This window comes from Brassica napus, chromosome A5 (assembly GCF_020379485.1).
Source record: "Brassica napus cultivar Da-Ae chromosome A5, Da-Ae, whole genome shotgun sequence".
Classification (NCBI taxonomy): Eukaryota; Viridiplantae; Streptophyta; class Magnoliopsida; order Brassicales; family Brassicaceae; genus Brassica; species Brassica napus.
The window spans coordinates 16,750,915-16,762,505 of record NC_063438.1 but is presented as its reverse complement, the minus strand read 5'-3'; the positions used below and the strand labels follow the sequence as shown (position 1 = coordinate 16,762,505).

At 39.2% G+C, this 11,591-nt stretch overlaps 1 protein-coding gene across 1 annotated transcript; it reads left to right on the top strand.

Annotated features, from left to right (window-relative positions):
• The first annotated feature begins 5,032 nt into the window (after positions 1-5,032).
• LOC106368682 lies at positions 5,033-11,341 on the top strand. Its single transcript, XM_048779053.1, has 10 exons — positions 5,033-6,089; positions 6,184-6,605; positions 6,705-6,846; positions 6,929-7,163; positions 7,268-7,307; positions 7,398-7,451; positions 7,613-7,849; positions 7,958-8,167; positions 8,340-8,867; positions 11,066-11,341. The coding sequence occupies exons 1-10, from the start codon at positions 5,033-5,035 to the stop codon at positions 11,339-11,341; spliced, it is 3,201 nt and encodes a 1,066-aa protein (XP_048635010.1).
• Positions 11,342-11,591: the final 250 nt, after the last annotated feature.

The window sequence follows — 11,591 nt, the reverse complement described above, 5'->3', positions numbered from 1 at the left end:
GTTCATAGCCTTAGACAAAGCAGCAAAAGAAGCTGAATGGCTTAGAAATTTTTTGGAAGATATTCCTATGTGGGAGAAACCTGTGCCAGCTATACGCATACATTGTGATAGTCAATCAGCTATAGCTCGGGCTGAGAATAATCTCTACAATGGTAAATCTCGTCACATCAGAAGACGACATAAAACCATTAGACAACTTATCTCAACTGGTGTAATCACAATAGACTACGTCAAATCGGCTGACAACCTAGCGGATCCATTTACTAAAGGTTTGCCACGAGATGTTGTTGCTAGATCATCAAAAGGAATGGGTTTAAAGCCTATAACGAATGAGGATGCTTGATTGCAACCCTACCTATCATGACTGGAGATCCCAAGACGTAGGTTCAAAGGGAAAACAAAATCAAGCAGAATCTTACCAAAGCACTTGAGACAAAGTAGTCTCTTCCCAGCTCATAAGATGATAAAAGTGCTAACAAATGTGTGAAGGATAAGCATAAGCTTTTAATGATTTCATAGCTTCTAAGCGGAGTATTACTCAATATTTTTCATGGTCAATCACCTAATGAGTGTGAAATGGGGCCGTTTCTAGGAGAATAAATGCAAGGCTATATTCTCTAAGTTCACTCATGAAAACCAGGAATAGTTCAGGGCCACAATGAACACAATAGAGAACTAAGTTCTACGAGAAAATAAAGCTGCGTTATGCATGTTGTCTCAGTTTACATAAAACACCGGTTGGTTCAAGACATCATGTTCACCTTCTGGTAAAGTAAACCCGACAGATATTAACTATGAGTGGTTCAAGGCTTAAAAATGCCACCAACTCAAACACAGTGAATTTTTCGCTAACACTCTCGATAAGTCTGTCTAGTCTACTCAGGATTAGAATAAGTATAGTTTTTTCTTTAGAGTATATCGAGTCTACATTTAGTCTGCATATGTTTAGAAGAGTCATTTCTATTGATGTGGGGGATTGTTGGAACTCTGTTTTACAAAGAATATATAAGCTGATGTTTTCTGATTTTTCGGTAACCTTTCCGGCTACACCGGTGGCTATTCCGGTCAGATCATCAGCTCGTTGTAAAGCTTGTAATGAGCACTACAACCTGGTATATTCACACATCAAAAACAGATTAATATTGAATAAGAAATGATGCTAAGAAGTTGGTAGCTTGGTGTATGTAACACTGCAGCTTTTGTCTAAATGACAAAACCAACAATTGTCCCACATCGGGGAATACAAGAGTCATAGAGCAGTATAAATATGGGCTTGTGTCATATGAGTGTAAACGGCTCAGAGAAAGAGAGAGCTCCCCACGCGCGCGCCGCCGCCGCCGTCCGGCCGGCTCGGCTCGGCGTGGGCTTGGGCTTGGGCTTGGGCTTGGGCTTGGGCTTGGGCTTGGGCTTGGGTGGAGAGCCTTTGGCCCGATAAGAATTATTCTTTTTGAACCAAGTTAAGCTCAATGTTTTGCCATTTATTTCGGGAAAAAACAGCATACAATTTTATTTAAAACGACAAGTAGTTCGTCTAGAAAATAAAAACGTCATGCATTTTATCCTCTCGAAAGTTTAAAACGAGATAAGAGAGAGTCTTGAGGAAGAAGTTTCGGAACTCAACTTTCCTCGATCTCCGCGAGATTCTCGCCCACGTGCAGCAGCTGTTGCGGGAAGTGGGTCTTCTCCGGCTCTTTAAATATCGTCTCTCCTCTTCCTTCATTTCTTAACCTTTTCCAAATGACAGCAAAAATCCCTCTGCGTAAGTCTATATTGCGAGAGTGTTTCGTAGAGTTTATAGTTCGATAGGGCGATCACGGGTGTGGCGTGATTCGTCTGCCTAGTACAGTCCCGTCTCACTAATGGAGTGAATATTTTGAGTTAAGGAAAGAGATCATATCTCGCCTCCATGTCCCTTTGTGCGAATACGATTTCTTATCGTCCTCGTATTCGTTTTCTATATACGTCTATTTCCTTAACTTCGCTTTTATTATATCGTTTACATCAGTCCGTTTACCGGCTTTTACATAGTTCCACGTTTCTTCCTGCGCATGGCATGACACGATTAGTGCTTATGCTATTGATGTTGCTTGTAACACAAGAAACATTCCAAAGGTCATGCGATCGTACAAGAACATGAGAATGACACTTAAACCTCATGCATAGTTTCACGGCTGATTAAGGTGGCTACGTCATTGGTGAGCGACCAAGCCAAGTGAAGAAAAGAAGCTTGTTGAGTAAGCAAGGTGGAGATCGTGAGGTTATTGCTCGGATTTGACGGCGGTGACTTGCGACGGCTCGGACAGCAATGTCATGGCTCTGCGGTGTCATGCAGGGGCGGAGCCACCAAGGGTGTTATGGGGTCAGCTGACCCCAGTAAAATGTTAAAAAGGTTTTGTTTTGTATGGAAATTTAGAAAGAATCGTTAGTTCAAGTGGTGTCGGTTGCATGTATGACCCCACTTAACTCAGGTTCAATCCCTAACCTACCCCATTTTCAGTATATATTTTTTCTTTAAGTAAAATTTACAGCCCGCTTACCAATTTTTAAGTTGACTTAAGGCCCATACAGTATTTTAAACACGTAGTACATTTTTCTATACTGAAAACAATACTTTTTCTTTAACAAAATACGTGAACAAATATTTTAAGCCTTAAACTATATTTATATTACGAGTCCCTGACCCCAGTAAAAATAGTTTCTGGATCCGCCACTGGTGTCATGGACCTCTCCCTCAATGGCTAACGGTTGGTTAAAATGTAGATCGGCACCGGAAGTGTCATGACGCGGTGGCTCCATTACTTGCGTCTCTTCTCCATATCTAATCCTCTAAGTTCCATTGTAAATCACCAACACGACAGCAACATGAGGCTCCATTGACATCAACTACAAGGGCTGTGATGGTGACTTGTGAAGATCGATGTCTCAAGGTGTGATTGGAATATGGAGATGTGAAGGTGTGCGGCGAGGGTTTGTGGAGAAGTGGAGGCTTACGTGTTGAGTATATACACACACCAAAACGCATAGTTGAACGACCACCAGACTTGATATTAATAATAATCCCCTATATATTATTTGAGAAGTATTACAACATTTTTTGTAGTCACGTGTCATTAATAGAATGATTCTTAGAATCGTTAGAAAAATAGGTTGGTCAATCTAAAAATATAATAAGTTTTTTATTAAACCACAATAAATACATTATTAATGCGCTTCATTATTTCATTAAATAAGATTACGGAATTTTCTAATTTGGCTAAAGTATATATGACAATTAATGATTTTGAAAAATAAAGATTTGATAAAAATAAGTGTGTATTATAATTATATTTGTTTAATTTTAAGCTATTAAAATAAATTAAACAATCATAGTAACCATATCATAAAAATTAAAAAAATATTTATATATTATATTTTGAATTTTTAAAAACGAGTATAAATTACTAAAACTGTTAAAAATTTCACATTCAAATTTTGTGATCTATGATTTAAAACTTTTGTTATGACATGATACAAATAATTAAAAAATAATATAAGTTGAAAGTCTCACTTAATAAGTACCAAATATAAAAGATATGTAAATATATGTATCATTTTAAATTAAACTATATGCCATATAAAAATACATAAATATCTTAATTTTGAAATTTACTTTGAACATTTTTTTGATAAAAAATTTGAAAAAGTATAGACAACTAAATTTTTTAAAATATTATAAATTACTTAAACCATTAATCCTACAGTAAAATTTTTGTTATCACTAATTTAGACTTTTTGCTATAACAGATACAAATGATAAAAAAAAAATGAGCAAAAAGCATCATCTAATAAATATTAATATTAAAATATACCATATATATATGTTACTATCATTTAAATTTAATTATATATCATATCAAATAGAAAAATATTTTTTCGATTTATAAAATTTATTTATATGTTCGCACCAATTTAATTATATAAGTAGTAGATAATTACTTTTTAATTATTTAATATATATTTATTATTTCATAATATGTTATAAACATATAATATATAAAATAATTTATATATATAATGTTCATTCCACGCAAGGTGCGGATCTTAACCTAGTTATGGTTAAAATCAAACCGGTTTTGATAAAACTGGGTCGTTACAATTTTTTCCCACTAATGAAGAATTCGTCCTCGAATTCAAGTCTTAATATAATTTCAAATATTCTAGATAGTTTATCCTCAACTGAGTTTCAGCTTTCCTGGTGTTCTCTTGGATTGCGTCCCTTTTCCAACAAATAGTTACTACTTTTTGCAATGTCTTACGAATTTTTTTTCTTGTTAATCAATAACTTCTATTGATTTTTTTTCTATCAGCGCAAACAAATTTTTAACAATGGTTGCCTTGTGGCTAGCGAAAAATGAACTCTGGCTCTCTGGCGTCCTTTCCCAAAACTAATATACAAATACATCAATAGAAGTCCGATAACTTTGATGATAAATGAAGTAATTTTAAGTTAACTCAACTCAAGAGAGCAAAACTCACCATTTTACTAAGGCGATATTTTGGGCGATTTCGAGAGAAAGTTCGTCGAGGGTTTCACGATGGATCTGGCTCCTCCGCCGGATTCTTCAGAGCCGCCAGGGGAAGTTTCAGTTTGTAAGGTAGTTCTGGATGATGGGGTGAAGCAGGGAATCACAGAAGGTGGTTGGAAAGGTTTGGATCAAAGCTGGATTACGGCAGCGCAGGATAAGAAAAAGTTGAGGAAGTATGAGGTGGAGGTCTCAACGAAGGATGGGGTCAACATGGTAGAGATTCCGGATGAGATTGTCGGGAACTCTACACCGCTTTGGGAAGATTTTGTTGTGGGAAAGTTCCTAGATCTGGCTCCTCATGTAGCTAAGGTCCATATGGTTCTAAATAAGATTTGGAAGTATGGAGATACATCTACAAAGATTGAAGTCTATGAAGTGAATCCAACGACGATGATGTTCAAGGTTTCAAGTCAAAAGGCAAAGGAGAAGATCCTTCGCCGGGGAATGTGGAATGTGGTGGGGTTCCAATGATTGGGTCGAAATGGACTCCAACAACTGAGGAAGAGGATCACAAAGAAGAAGCTATCCCTATGTGGGTTCACTTGGAGAAAGTTCCGCTTCATATGTATTCGTGGGAAGAGCTTAGTTTCATTACGAGTACAGTAGGATTTTCTGTGAAGCCTCACCTGGAAACCACTGCTTGTACAAACCTTGATGAGGCAAAAAAATTTGTGAGAGTTGATGTCACCAAAGTCTTGCCTAAAGAGATCACATTCACTAAGGAGGGTAAGCAATTCACTGTGAAATTCTATTACCCATGGTTGCCGGCTAGGTGTAAGCTCTGTGACAAATGGGGACATAGTGAAGCAGTGTGTGCTACAAAGGGTAAGGGGAAGAAGAGTAGGAATGCTTCTCGGTCTCCAGTTCAAGTTAGTGGTGTGAAAGCTACTAGTCCTGAAAGTGTAGCGAATGTTTCAGTAGTTGCCAATGGTAGTGTGGGAAGGGAGGTTGAAGGTAGTATATGTAAAGAAGTAACTGGAGGAGTGGGAAATGGTAGTATTGAGAAGAAGAATAGTCAAAAGAAGGAAAAGGGAGTCGCTGGTCCTAGTGAGTGGTCTATGGTTTCTACAGCGAAATCAGGAAGGTTTTTATTCATATCAACTCAGAAAGAAGAGGTAGAGATCTCTGCATCTAAATTTTCTGTGCTAAGTGTGGATGAAACCGAGGAAGGTGAGCTGATAGAAGATAAGCTACTTACATATGTAGATGATGGCAATGATGGCAATGAGGGTAATGAGGAGATGGAGATTATGGAGAATGATTTAATGGATGATAATATATTGGATCAGCAGGTTCAGGAGGAGATTAAAGTAGGGTCGAGAAGAGGTAGGAAGCCAAAAGGCTCCGGATGCAAATCCAGGGAGGATCTCAAGGCCTCGACGCAAACACTAATTCATGGAGATTTATTCTGGAATGTGCAGGGATTTAACAAATATTTGAAGCATTCTGTTATAGAAGATTGGGTAAGAAGAAATAACATGAATTTTGGGTGTATTTTGGAAGTCGGAGAGTATCTTAAAGAAGGTTTTTATAGGTTGGTCTTATATAACCAACTACGAGTATAGTAGGGGACGTCGAATCTGGTTTGTTTGGAGAGATAATGTTTGTGTAACCCCAGTCTACAAATCAGGACAGCTTATCATCTGTTCTGTTGGGTTACATGGGCGAGAAGAGTTTTTCTACACAAGTGTCTACGCAAATAATCTTGTGGAGGAAAGAAAGGAGTTTTGGGAGGATCTATGCCATCATCAAGACTCAGCTATGTTTAGTAGTAAGCCTTGGATGATAGTAGGTGATTTCAATGAGATTTTGGAGGGTGAGGAAAATTCAGGATTTATGGAGTATAGTAGAGTTTCAAGTGGTATGACGGCTTTTCAAAAAATGGCTCTGCATTGTAAGCTATCGGATATGGGTTATCAAGGTCCATTGTTTACTTGGTGTAACAAGAGGGAAGAAGGAGCTATTTGCAAAAAACTGGACCGGGTTCTTATTAATGATATAGCTTTACAGAGGTTCACGAGTGCTTATTCAGTATTTAAGGTAGGTGGTTGTTCTGATCACATGAGATGCAAGATCCAAAATTTTTCCCCTGAAGTGAAAATTAGAAGGCCTTTCAAATATATGAATGCAATTGGGTAGTTGCAAGCATTTCTCCCTCTGGTTAGAGGGTTTTGGGATGGTACACCGAAGTTATTCCACTCGACTTCAGCTATGTTCAGGTTTTCTAAGAAGCTTAAGAGTGTAAAGCCTCTCATCAGGGAGCTTGGCAAGGAGAAACTGGGTAATCTGACGAAAAAAAGCTAAGGAAGCTCATAAGGTTATATGCAAGAAACAAAAGATCACCTTATCAAACCCGAGTGAAGTCTCTATTCAGGAGGAAGCTGTAGCCTATGAGAGATGGCTTCATGTTGCAAGTTTGGAAGAGGATTTTCTAAAGCAACGCGCGAAACTCCATTGGCTAGATGTGGGAGATCAGAATAATAAAACATTTCATAATGCCATCAGATCTAGACAAGCGCAAAATACTATAAGAGAGATAAGGTGTCAGAATGGTATTACTGTTACGCAGCAGCAGGATATCAAGGAGGAATCAGTCAGGTTTTTTTCCGAGTTTCTCAACCAGACTCCTGAAGACTATTCTGGAGCTAGTATTGAAGAGTTGAGGGAGCTACTAGATTTTCGATGCTCATCTGGGATTGCAGTCTATTGGAAGTTGAGGTTACTGGGGAGGAGATATGCAAGGTTTGATTTGCAATGCCATCAAATAAGGCACCTGGCCCGGATTGATTTCCAAGTGAATTTTTCAAGACAACCTGGTCTATTGTTGCTCAGGACTTCATCATTGCTGTCCAATCAGTTTTCAGGTATGGATTTCTACCTAAGGGGGTAAACTCAACAAACTTGGCTCTGGTTCCTAAGAAATCTCAATCATTAGAGATGAGAGATTTTCGTCCACTAGCTTGTTGCAATGTGATTTATAAGGTGGTCTCGAAGATTATAGCTAATAGACTAAAGCTGATTCTTCCGCTAATTGTTTCTGCGAACAGTCAACGTTTATTAAAGGAAGACTTCTGATGGAGAATGTATTATTAGCATCAGAGTGGGTCAAGGATTATCACAAGGATGTTGTCTCACCTAGGTGTGTGATGAAGATTGATATATCTAAGGCGTTTGATTCTGTTCAGTGGAGCTTTGTTCTTCGGAGTCTTGAGGCAATAGGATTTCTAGCGAGATTCTTACAGTGGATAAAGCTTTGCATAACTACTCCCTCATTTTCAGCTCAAGTGAATGGTTAGCTTGCTGGGTACTTTCAAAGTAAGAGAGGACTGAGGCAGGGTTGTTCTCTCTCTCCGTATCTCTTTGTTCTGTGAATGAATGTGTTATCCCACAAGATAGACAAGGCTGTGAGAGAGAGGAAGTTCAAGCTGCATCCTCGGTGCCAATCTCTATCTCCTACTCACCTATGCTTCGCGGATGATTTGATGGTATTTGTGGAAGGCACTAAAGAATCTATTGAGGGTGTTCTTTCTGTATTTGGGGATTTCGCTAAGCAGCCGAGGTTGAGAATTAGTATTGAGAAGTCTACAGCATATATGGCTGGAGTTAAAGAGGAGGAAAAAGAAGAATATTGGCAAACTTTCCATTACCGCTGGTGGAGAGAGTAAGAAGCAAGATCTGCTCCTTGACTTGTAGATTTTTGTCATATGCTGGTAGACTCCAATTACTCAAATTAGTGTTGGTAAGTATGTTAAATTTCTGGGCTTCTGTGTTTAGATTTCCAGCAAGTGTATTAAAGAGGTGGAGCAGTTATGTGCTTCTTTTCTTTGGACGGGTCCAGATTTAAAGTTCTCAGGTGCTAAGGTATCATGGAAAGATATCTGTAAGCTAAAAAATGAAGGAGGTATGGGGTTGCGTTCACTGAAAGAAGTCAATATAGTATATGGGTCGAAGCTTATTTGGAGAATGCTTGCTGTGGATTCTCTTTGGGGGAGGTGGGTCAAAATGAATCTACTAAAGAAAAAGAGTTTCTGGGAAGTAAAAGCTAATACTCAAGTTGGTTCTTGGATGTGGAGGAAGATGCTCAAACTCAAACCACTAGCGAAGTCTTTCTACAAGGTAGAAATTGGGAATGGTCGTCATATTTCATTTTGGTATGATAATTGGTCCATAAAAGGTGTGATAATGGATCTTCTGGGAGAAAGGGGTATTATTGATCTGGGAATAAGGAAAGATGCTACTCTTTCTGAAGCTGCTCTAAATATGGGTAGGAGAAGAAGAGTCGAGGACATCCTTGGTGTGATGGTCAGTGTGAAGACTCGAAGGCGTTATTAGTGAGAATGACCGAGTGTGAAGATTCAGAGGCGTTATCAGTGGGAATGATTAGGTATGAAGACTCAAAGACGCCAGTGGTGTGACCTTGAGTGGTCAGAGATGTTAGTGGTGTGTGTGAAGTTTCAGAGACGTCACAGGTGTAGTCGTCAGTTTGTCGTATGGAAGACAAAGTCATCCATGGTGTGCTATTCATTTGTGTTGCGAAGAGCCATATGCATCAAAGGAAGTATATGATGCGGATGGTTGTTAGTCGTGAAGTGTGAAGACCTTAGAGAGGTTTTGAGTGTAAATGGTAGTATGCCCAGAGATATGCTCAGAGATGTCTGAAGTGTATTGAGGAAGAGAATGCTTGTGAGTTTAAGAGTTCATGTCAAGAGTGAAGACCGAGACTTGAGAAGTCTAGTAAAGAGACAAGGCAAGTGTGAAGCCCATAGATTGTGGTTGTAGAAAGAGGATGATGTAGTAAAGATGATGAGTTCAAGCATTAAGATCACCAAGAAGAGGTGATGTACTTGCTGTCAGGATGGAAGTTGTTTCCAAAAAGGGGAGATATTGAATGACGAATGGTGGTGGCGACAATTAGTGTGCGAAGAGGAAGTCGAGGTGACTTAGTGTAGTGAAAGGAAAGAAGTCTCAAGGACGAATTCTCTAGAGGATTTGTGTGCAATGAGAGGAAGATCAGCAAGTGGAAGTCATTTGCGAAGTGAGAATCAAATCAAAGGAAGAAGAGATGGTAAATGTTGGAGAGAATACAAGTGGAGTTTGAGTTCGAGGAGCATGGAAGAGGAAGAAGCATATGAGATGTATTTAAGTCAAAGGAAGTCTGAAGAAGGATGCGAAGTCCGAGTAACACAGCGTGTGGGAACCAAAATTTGCATTGTCAATTTCCGTTTAAACTAGGAAAGTAGGAGAACCCTAGTTTTCCAAAGGTCCCGGATATCTGCTAATACCACACGCCAAGCAATCAGAACACGAGATAACAACGATAAAGTATAAGAAATCATAAAAAGAGAGCAAAGAGAAGTATTATTCCGAATTTGCGTATGAGCGTTTACAACAAGGTATAAGCCTGGGCTCGAGAGCTGTCGGTGAGATTCTTAGTTCTAACAACCCTAAGACGGCTAAACCTAACTGAGTCGCAGCTCGAAATAACAAAACGGAAAGTTGCCTAATTGCTCTAAGTGCTAAGTTTGCTCTGAAAACGTTCTCCTCATGCCTCTCGCCTAGGACTCCTTATATACTCGCTCCTAGATTGGTTTACGCTTTTCCCCTTCTGCCCTTAAGCTGTCATAGCCAAAAAATGGAGATATTCCATTTTTCCCGATTTTCGTAATTATCTTCCAAAACTTTGTATTTATCCGCGGAAACTTGACATTTATCTTTCCTTGCGAACCAAGCATAAACCGTCCTACGGTTTACGGGCTTTTGGTTAAGAAATCGTTAAGTGGGCTTCGAGTCATGTTTTAGGTCCCTTCGGGCCGTCTTTTGGCTCAAAGCGTTTATTACGGCTTCTTTCGATAAAAACAAACTTTCTGCAGTTTTTATCGTAAAGTTCGATTGATGACTTCAAATGTCGAGAAACATGAAATGAGTTTGCTACAATCTTCGGGAGATAGCATCAAAGAGTAGACGAGAATGCATGGATTCGTGTCGTATTCGACGTTTCGGGAAAGCTCGGTTACTACGTAGCGACCGAGCGGGACGTGCGCTCGGTTGCTACGTAGCGACCGAGCGAGACTTGAAGGAATGCACTTGAAGGTTGGTGAAAAGGATAAGCTTTGACCCAAAGATGGATCAAAGGGAAGGTGGATCGATGGTTCTTCAGTATAAGGCTGCGGAAGGCCAGATACTTTCTGGGTTGGTCTTAGTCCGTGAGAGGCAGGCCCACTAGTGAACAAGACCGTGCTTACGGAGATCACTCTCGTAGCATTACGATGTTCCAAAGAACAAAGGATTCAACAAATTTAAAAAGTAGATTTTTATTAAAAGGGTTGAATGAATAAAAACAATACAAAGCAAGCCTTTATATAATAGGCAGTCTGTAGAATTAAATAATCTAGTCAATCCTTGAAACTATAAAGCTCTTAAAACTATGAAGACTTGACTAGGAATATTGACTTGACCAAAGACCAAGACTGTTGACCGAATTTTGGAAATTGTGCTCACAGAATTTCTTGGCTGGTCGCATCCTTTTGCATGATCGACGGTCTCTGAATTGCCGTCAGATTGATATATTATACGACATTGGCTTGTTGCTGAACAAGGTCACATCATCCCCTCCTCCTTCAAAAGGATTTGCCCTCAAATCCGACTTAATGTTTAAACCTGTGACCGTGAGAGGCAGCCCCACTAGTGATCAAAACAGGTTGCTTTCGGAGAAGCAATCTCCTAGAGCCATTATGAGAGATGGAAGAGCAGTCTCAGTTTTACTTCAGGTGGAATGATCTCTTGTTTTCTCGTGGATCTTTTTTTTTTTTTTTTTAGTAGAAGATGAGAATGATGAATGAAAGAAGTGAACACCGAACCCTCAAGTGTGCTCTGATACAACTTAATAGAAAATCTCCCAAGGAACACTCGAAGGTTGGTGAAAAGGATAAGCTTTGACCCAAAGATGGATCAAAGGAAAGGTGGATCGATGGTTCTTCAGTATAAGGCTGCGGAAGGCCAGATACTTTCTGGGTTGGTCTTAGTCCG

Coding starts and splice junctions, on each gene's coding strand:
- LOC106368682 (XM_048779053.1), top strand. CDS start 5,033: ATGATTGGGTCGAAATGGACTCCAACAACTGAGGAAGAGGATCACAAA. Junction 6,090..6,183: donor CGGAGAGTATCTTAAAGAAG/GTTTTTATAGGT, acceptor GTGTAACCCCAG/TCTACAAATCAGGACAGCTT. Junction 6,847..6,928: donor GCTTGGCAAGGAGAAACTGG/GTAATCTGACGA, acceptor ACCCGAGTGAAG/TCTCTATTCAGGAGGAAGCT.